This window comes from Gossypium arboreum, chromosome 12 (genome assembly GCF_025698485.1).
Source record: "Gossypium arboreum isolate Shixiya-1 chromosome 12, ASM2569848v2, whole genome shotgun sequence".
Taxonomy (NCBI): Eukaryota; Viridiplantae; Streptophyta; class Magnoliopsida; order Malvales; family Malvaceae; genus Gossypium; species Gossypium arboreum.
In genome coordinates this window covers 19,035,486-19,044,743 of record NC_069081.1, presented here as the reverse complement: position 1 = coordinate 19,044,743, position 9,258 = coordinate 19,035,486, and the positions used below count along the sequence as shown (strand labels likewise).

At 34.6% G+C, this 9,258-nt stretch overlaps 1 protein-coding gene across 3 annotated transcripts; it reads left to right on the top strand.

Moving 5' to 3' along the window:
- Positions 1 to 6,030: 6,030 nt before the first annotated feature.
- Positions 6,031 to 9,091, top strand: LOC108477337 (uncharacterized). 3 transcript variants are annotated; one of them, XR_001870245.2, is made up of 10 exons: positions 6,031 to 6,332; positions 6,410 to 6,516; positions 6,620 to 6,737; positions 6,898 to 6,959; positions 7,054 to 7,105; positions 7,220 to 7,325; positions 7,559 to 7,657; positions 7,739 to 7,853; positions 7,965 to 8,667; positions 8,874 to 9,091. XR_001870245.2 is itself a non-coding variant. In XM_017779846.2 (9 exons), the coding sequence occupies exons 1-9, from the start codon at positions 6,205 to 6,207 to the stop codon at positions 8,405 to 8,407; spliced, it is 1,230 nt and encodes a 409-aa protein (XP_017635335.1). In that variant the 5' UTR covers positions 6,031 to 6,204; the 3' UTR covers positions 8,408 to 9,091. The 3 variants fall into 3 exon arrangements, 1 of the variants encoding a protein (XP_017635335.1); XR_001870244.2 differs by having other exon boundaries at positions 8,871 to 9,091; XM_017779846.2 differs by having other exon boundaries at positions 7,965 to 9,091.
- The last annotated feature ends 167 nt before the right edge of the window (positions 9,092 to 9,258 follow it).

Genomic DNA, 9,258 nt, shown 5'->3' with positions numbered 1-9,258 from the left:
TAACAAAATCCACGTCTTCAAAGCATTGGCACATACATGTATACAAAATTTGATTTACGACCATTTAATCCATATAAACAAATTTGCATGGCTACCCACAACATCAATCTATTAACTATTACAAGCCAATACATTTGGCTAACTTATAAAGACATATTCACAAAGTGACTTAGTCCCTATACATGCCATAAACTTAAGAGGGTTGCGTCCGTTTTTACCCAACGTGATAACTTGATAGTGTGATGACATCTCCGGCAATCTCCAACCCGAGCTAGCAAAAATTAACCTATAAGAGATGGGAAAGGGAGGGGAGTAAGCTATAAAGCTTAGTAAGTTCATATGAAAATAATAAGAAATTTTATTAATATGCTTTTACCAAATTCTTACTACATACTCTCAAGGTTTCACAATTATAATTGCATATTAATCCACTATTTGATCAAATTTCAGTCAAGCCGTCTACTTCAGTCATAGACACTAAATTATTTATATTTGGAGATATAGAGTTCCAATTTAAGATCCTTTAATTTTTCATGAAACTAGACTCACATATCTTCCTACCATAAAATTTTCAGAATTTTTGGTTTAGCCAATTAGTACAGTTTATTCTTCAAAGTTACCCATTTTTCGCTATTTGACAGTTCTGACCCCTCTTTGCTAAAAACTAATTATCTTCTCATACGGGATCGAATGATGTTCCTGTTTATTTCTTTTGAAAATAGACTCATTAAAGAATCTAAGAATATAAATTATAACCCATAATTATTTTTGTACAATTTTTGATGATTTTCCAAAATCAGAATAGGGGATGCTGAAAACATTTTGACTCTGTCTCACGAAAATTCAAATATCTCATAATCTGATATTCTTTTTCTTATACTGTTTCTTCTTGTGAAACTAGGCTCATTAAGCTTTAATTATATATTTTATTCAACCTCTAACTAACTTTATATTATTTTTGGTGCATTTTCAAATTCGAACTGCTGCTGCTATCCAAAACTGTTTTAGTATAAAATAATGATAACTAAGTCAATAACACTTTTACCAATTATTCCAACCATCATGGTACAAATACATATCTTACTTATTCGTATCCATACCAATAATGCATCATAAACTGAATTCACTTCACATGAGATATATGTACATACCTGTACCACTCATAATATGGTCACATACCTTCTCGTTTTGAACGTACTGGTTGGATTATTCAGAATACCAAGGGTTACTTGGAAATCTCATACATATAGTATTGTTTCAATGTCATATCCCCGATATGGTCTTACATGAAATATCATATCGACACCATGTCCCCAACATGGTCTTATACGAAATCACATACCGAGGCCATATCCCAGATATGGTCTTATATGGAATCTTAATATCCTTATTGTTTTGACATTTGTACCCTATTCATCTCTAAGATTCATTCGGGATTTCTCATTCATAGGAACTTCGTCATAATCATTATTGATAAATTTCATGGAAACAAATGTACAATTCATGCAATATCAAAATATAAAATACATAACATAAGATAGTATCATTTACACATGAACTTACCTCGACACCAAGGTTATCAAAAAGGGACCTAATTGTCGATTCTTCGTTTTTCCCCCGTTCTAGGTCCGAACCTCAATTTCCTCGATCTATAATGTCACATTTAGTCTAATTATTAGTCACATTATTCAATGTGGTCCAAATATTATATTTCAGCAAAATTACGCTTTTGCCCCTAAATTTTGTCATAATTACACTTTTGCCCCTTGGCTTGTAAAATGAAATGCACTCAATTTCTTTGTTACCCAAGCCTAATCAAACCATTTTCATAACTATAGCATCTCAAAATTTTCATTAAAACACACTCTTACTACACATTTTATAACTTTCTCAAAACGGTCCTTTTGGACGTTTTCACCGAAAATTATTTAACAAAAGATGTTTATCTAACACCCAACATTCATTTTATACCATTAGACATCAAAACACATGCATGTCATTCATGGGTAAATTTTTAGACATGAGCCCTAGCTTAAAATAATGGTAGAAATAGGTAAATCGAGTTACGAGAACTTAAAAAATGTAAAGAACTTTGAAAACAGGGCTAGGGACCACTTACTATTGAGCTTGGAAGTTTGAACAAAACCCTAACCATGGCTTCCATGGGGTTTCGACTGGAGTAAGAAGATGATGGCCAATATTGGTTATTTTGGGCTTTTAATTGATTTATTTACTAGATTACCTAAATGCGCCTAACTTAAAAATTGTTCATTTCACCTATCTCACGCCCATTTTTGTCCAACAAATGTCCAATGGCCCAATTACTATACAAAGACATCTAACTTAAAGTCCACAACAATTTGACACCTTTAACATCTAGAACTCACATTTTGCACTTTTTACGATTTAGTCCTTTTGACTAAATTAAGTGCACAAATGTCAAAATTTTTAAACGAAAATTTCACTAATTCATTTCGTGAAATTATGGACCATAAAAATAAAATAAAAATAGATTTTATTATGTCGAATTTGTGGTCCGAAATCACTGTTCCAATGAGGCTCGAAAATCAGGATGTTACAATCAGCTTCAGTTCAGTCGGGAACCATTTACTATATGAAAATACAGTTTAAAATTGTCAGGAGCCATCACACTATCACAATTCATATATGGAATGAATAGCTAGACTATTACACATTCTACGCTAGTCCGAGCATCGACTAAACCGTAGCTTTGATACCATTAAATGTAACACCCCTTACCCGTATTCGATGCTGGAACAGGGTACGAGGCGTTACTAGACTTATCACATGAACAAACATACAATTTTGAGTCATAAATTTTTGTCCAAATTAAAACTTTTTGCATTTAATCATAAAGTCCCTAATATGAGCCTACGAGGCCCAAAACATGATTTGGAGGTGGTCCGGGACTAAACCGAGAACTTTAATAAATTTTACAACACTTTGAAAATTTTTCACTAAACAAGGGTCACATGCCTGTGTGGATATGTGACACGCCCGTGTGGGCAGGCCGTGTGGTCACACACGCCCGTGTCCCAACCCTGTGTAACTCTCTATTTGTCACCCAAGAACAAATTGAAGACACACAGCCAAGTCACACGCCCGTGTGCTAGGCCGTGTAGTCGATTTAATATTTATGATTTTTCATAAAATAGGTGCAAATTTCACACGCCTAGGACACACGCCCGTGCCTGAGGCCATTTCGTCTACACGGCTAAGACATACGCCCGTGTCTCTGCCCGTATGCTCAATTCTGAGCATTCTGTTTTGCAAAAATTATGGTGCAGGGGACACACAGCCTAAATACATGCCCATGGGCAAACCGTGTGTCACACAAGGACTAGACACACGCCTGAATGTCTACTAGTGTGGAAAAAAATAAGGCTATTTATCAAGCAATTTTGCCACCCTTGGTTGCACACACCTACACAACACAACATAACACCAATCTAAGCACATATATCCAATCAAATCAGCCACAATCAAGACATCAACACATCATTTACATGCTACCACCTATCATGCACAAACATCACATACTTACTAACTTAAAACATGTAAATTCCCACATCCATGAAAAATACCATCATTGTATAAATTAATTATACCAATAGTAGCCAATTTCAAATGGCCTTATACAAAATGAGCTTTCAACCAATTTAAGCCAACACATTTGGCCAAATTAATTATGACACATAACAAAATGAGCAAGTCCCCTATACATGCCATAACTCAAAATGTTGAAATCATTGTTACCAAAATATTTGTTGATATTGTGAGTGGATCTCTAACAGTTTTCGATCCCCGAGCTAGCTTGGTGACACTATAAATAAGGGAAAGGAAGGGAGTAAACTATAAAGCTTAGTGAGTTCCTATTCAAATAATAAGCATCATAACCACACATTTAACATACAATAAACATGATAAAAATTAGCATGAATGATATTAAAATCTTATAGTCATAACTTACTCAATCACAACCTTGCCAAAGTTTCATCACATAATCCAGCTCATTACGTATGAGTTTTACGTACATACCTGTATCAACTCACATCATAACCAGAGTCTTTCGCAAATTTGACATTCCCCTTGAACACTTGAAATATGAACAGATACATGGAAATTTTACACATAAGTGTCATACATGTAGCCAAAGCTACCTCACGTCTCATAATACATATAGGCTCATTTTCGAGCTATTCACAGGCTGCTCACATAAGTCGCCAACAGACGTAGCTACACAGTCTTTGCTCACACAAGCGATCAGTATTCGCAACTCATCTTTGGACTACCCGACCAACGGTAGGACGTACAAGACTAGCACTCAGATCACATAAACACATGGGTTCCTAGTGACATGTCACTCGTATCCTATTCTATTCCTAAGGCTCAACCGGGAATTCTCGCTTGTCGAAACTTTGTCGAATACATCCAAAGAGTCAACCACAATTCATAAAATATTAAAGCATTTAAAACATAAATATATCAATGCATTATTTACATACGAACTTACCTCGGTACAAAAATAGTAGAATTTGACCTATTCGTCAAACACTTTATTTTTCCTTCGATCTAGGTCTGAACCTCGTTTTTCTTAATCTATAATGACAATTTTAACTTATTTAATACACACATTATTCAATCCAGTCCAAAAATCATATTATGGAAAAATTACATTTGCCCCTAATGTTTCTCATTTTTACAATTTAGTCCCTAGGCTCATAAATCGAAATGTATTCAATTTCTTCAAAACCCAAGCCTAGCCGAACCATTTTCATATTCATACCAACCCACCTTTTTCATTTAATCACACTTTTACTACTCATTTTTGTAACTTTTACAAATAGATCCTTTTTGACATTTTCATCAAAAATCACCTAGTAAATGTTGTTTATCTTACATCTAACATACATTTTCTACCATTAAAAATCCAATACACAAATATATATCATGGGTAAAAATTTAAACTTTGATTATTTCTTAAATTAGTGGTAGAAATAGATAGATCGAGTTACAACGACTTCAAAAATGTAAAGGGCATTAAAAAGGGGGAAAAATGGACTTATAATCGAGCTTGGAAGATGAGCAAACCCTAGCTATGTCTTTTTAGGGATATTCAGCCATGGGAGAGAACATGGACAAAGATTTTGGCTTGATTTTTGCTTTTTAATTCATTTAATTACCAAATGACCAAAATGTCTTTTTCTTAAAACATTAAAATTTCTCTTACTTCATGTCCATTTTTGTCCACTAACTTAAGTAATGGTCTAATTACCATCTAAAGACCTCTAATTTAAAATTTCATAGCAATTAGACACCTCTAGCTTATAGAACTCAAGTTTTGAACTTTTTGCAATTTAGTCCTTTTTCTAAATTGAGTGCCCAAACGTCAAAATTTTCGAAAACGTAAACCATAAAAATATAAGAAAAAATAAATTTTTCTATGTCGGATTATTGATCCAGAAATCATTGTTCCGACTAGGCCCAAAATCGGGCTATTACATCATTGCTATATGCTAACAAATTAGAGGATATATTCGGTGGTTAAGCTGCATTGGCTCGACAGTCGGCTATAACTAGTTTGATAAATGCCCAACAAAAGCCTGACATTTCGGTTAAAGACCATATGATTGGTCTTATGGGAAAATTTATTGAGACTATAGATAATGAGACTAATTTGGACCGAAACACGCAAATAGAGGTGTTCAAAAGTTTGTCCAAGAATTCTGTAGGCTTTAATGTCGCATATAAACTTGGAAATAAGAATCAAACACTTACATAATTCTTGAAGGAAATACAATCATTTGAACCGATGATGAATGGCGGTTAACTAATACGAAAAGAAGAAGCAAACTTAGCGAGCTTATTAACCCACAAAATTGTCCTAATCAATATTAGATTGATTGAATTGGAAAAAACTGAATTAACCAAAAACGGAGATAATGGACTCTAATTGGGCCGAGAATGGTTTTTATAGTGTTGGGCTAATTTCGATACTCGGCGTTAAATTTCCAGCGCGACCTGACCTTACATGTGTCGACTCGGATTTCCTCAGATAAAATGTCTTAAAAAATTGTGAAGTTATTAAAATTGTTTTAAGGTCGTAAGGAGAAATAATTAGTGAGAAAATTTGATTCGAGTTTACAGTCGTAAATTTCGCTCTTCCGTTTGACTTCAATCAAAATGTCTGATAAGAAAGGAAAAGCCAAACCTACTTTGATTTCCCTCTCTTCTTCCGAGGAAGAAGACGAAACAGAAGAAGAAGTTGGTGACGATGATGATTATGAAGATAGAAGCTTTTCCGGTTCCAGGTATTGTAATTCCTATTTCGTTTTCAATTTATTCGGGTTTCCCCCCTTTAATATTGATTTAATTCTCATATCATCAGTGGAGATGAAACTGAGGAAGAGGAAGAGGAAGAGAACGATTCGGACGATAATGATCGGACCGAGAACGACGATTCTCTCTGCAATGGAGTTATTACTCTTCTCAAAGGTCGTATTTGCCTTCTTTGAATTTATTAATTTTTTTTTGAAAATAATAATTGTATTTGATCCAAAAAGAAGTCCTTACAATTTATGATCCTTGTATTCCATAGAAGGAGATGACTTAGAAAGCTTGAGCTTGAAACAACTCAAAGCTTATTTGAGAAACCATGGCCTCCGAATCACAGGCACTAAGGCAGTGTGTCAACAGAGAATTCTTGAGCATTGGAGGTAATCTCTTCACATCTTTTTATCCATTTTTGTAGAAATTTCATACAATTTTCTGTTCCCACGTTGCAATAGATCTCTCAAAACTTTGAAAAAGTGAGTAGGTATTAGTATCATCACTTACCAATCCTCACTTAACAACACATTCTTTTTTCTTTCTCAGAATAAAAGATGGGAGAGCTGAAGCCTTATATCCCAGGTCATCGTTTTTCATCAACTGTACTGGTAATTTGCCTGTTATTGATTTTTTTTTTCATTTGAATTTTTATTTCGGCAATTCGAATGAGTAATACGAAGTTATTGTTACTTAATAATGTAGGTGATGTTTGTAAAGGAGATGTTGTTTTGTTTACTCAGAAGGTTTATAAGAAGTAATCCCTTATCTGAACTAACATTGCAGATTCTCCTTATCTTGTCTATTTCTCTTCTTACATTTCCTTGTCATTTTTGGGGCTATGTAAATCAAGGTTTGGTTTTTAAAACAGGTTCAATAAAATGACTAGGCGTGGGAAACTTCTGGGGAAGAGAACTATTGCAGGAAGGGTTGTTAAGGAAAGCTATGGCAAAGCCAAACAACAACACACATTTACGGTAATTCCAATGCACTATCTTATGTTAGGTAGATAGAATTCCTGTAAATGTTGCACATATTTGGTTTCTAAAACAAAGATATGTTCAAAACGGTTGATTTTGCCAATCTGAGTGATAGTTTGCAATAAGTGACAAATTGTTCCTTTCATGCGTTTTCTGTAATTTTTTGTTCCCAATGAGTTGTTTGTGCACTTGATGATAGTATCCACCGGTTCTGTGTTTTTGATGTATAGGTTGAAGTATTATGGAGCAAGGGGAGTAAGAAATTGCCTCCATTATTTCCTTTGCTTGTAAAGGGTCGAAACCTTTATAAATTGAAAACTTACAGACAGGCAAGTATCCGGCTGGAAATTGACAATTTTAGCCATGATGGGCTTGGTTTATTTATGCTTTTTCTTTTTGGTCTACATCAGCATTGGAGTGATGAGGCCGAAAGAAAACATGTACTTTCCGAGAAGCACAAACGAGGCAACGCAGCAAGACTGGTAAAAGCAATGAAAATAACGAGGAAGTGGTCTACTGATGTTGGTATGTTGGAGAGCGAGATGGTGAAAGTAAACTATGTTTCTGTGAATTCCATTTCTCTCGACTATTGAGCTACTGGAATTTTACATCACATGTTTCTTTTTTTATAACTAGGTACAAAACGCCAAAAGCATTCACATCAATCAAGACCATTGAAAAAAAGAAAAACTACTGAACCGGACAGGGGAAAGATTAATAACCCACGAAGAAAAACCCCTATTCCAAGGTGTCCAAGTATGGGTAACAATTACCAAGTGTCTTCTCCAGTTGGAAAAGTGAAAAAGAAGCAAAACTCAAGGTTTAGAGTCTCTAATACTTCTTATAGTTATGAAAAACCCGTTCATTTTGCTGAAGATACAGGTGCCTTTCATCATTCATATGCCGGTACTATCCTAAATCCATATCAACCTCAACGAAACTTTAACCACCGGAGTGCACCACATGGGTTTGCCAGCTATAATATCGGATCTACTTCAACAATGGTAAGGTCATTGTCCTTTAGACCATATGTAGATCCATGGACAATACCTGCTTCTCAAAACCAGCAGTTCAACTGACAATTACAGCCACCATCCCAACTCAAATCCTGACTTTTGCAATAGATAAAGGAATTTGATCCAATCTCCAGATTTGATGAATGTTGACAGGCAGTTATACTGATCCCTTTCTGCAGTAAAGGCGTGTAAATGGACGCAAAATTTCTTTTGACTCAATTTTCATTAGGATGCTACAATGCACAAGCAACAGCTGGAAGTTACGTTCTCAGCATGGAAATCATGCAAAGATAAATAGGAAACGAACATCTGCACTTTTCATAGTATGTAATAGTAATATGGTTGAACAATGCAATTCTTTGCATAAATTTTGCGCACTTTTTAAGGCCACAAATTGCTTTCTGTTGATATTTTAGTTTTACAGTGTAGATTAAATATATGAAGATTTGCTTGACGGATAGTTGATCTAAACCGATCAACTATAACTCTTTGTAAGCAATATACTGATAGTTTTGTTGTTTTATAGCAGTTGGGCCTTATTCATGCCAAAGATTAGTCATTGATAGCCACTGCTGATGGTGACCCATGGAGTTACCTGTTCCTGGACAAGACTAGCTGATGGCTGAGCTATATGCATGTCTGTGTTTCGATTTTTTTTTTTTTTTTGGTGTCAGCTATTTGAATATAGACGTGAAAATATTATTAAATATGTCAAAATTGGGTAAATATATTATTTTGGTACTTGAATTTGGTTTTAAAGTTCATATTGTTGCATGTTTTTTACTCCAATTAGGTACTTGAACCTGGTCTTAAAGTTCAATTTGGTACCTAAAGTTTATTTTGGTGCAATTAAGTACTTGAACTTGGCTTCTTGGTTCAAATTGGTACTTGGCTTTTTGGTCCAAATTAATACT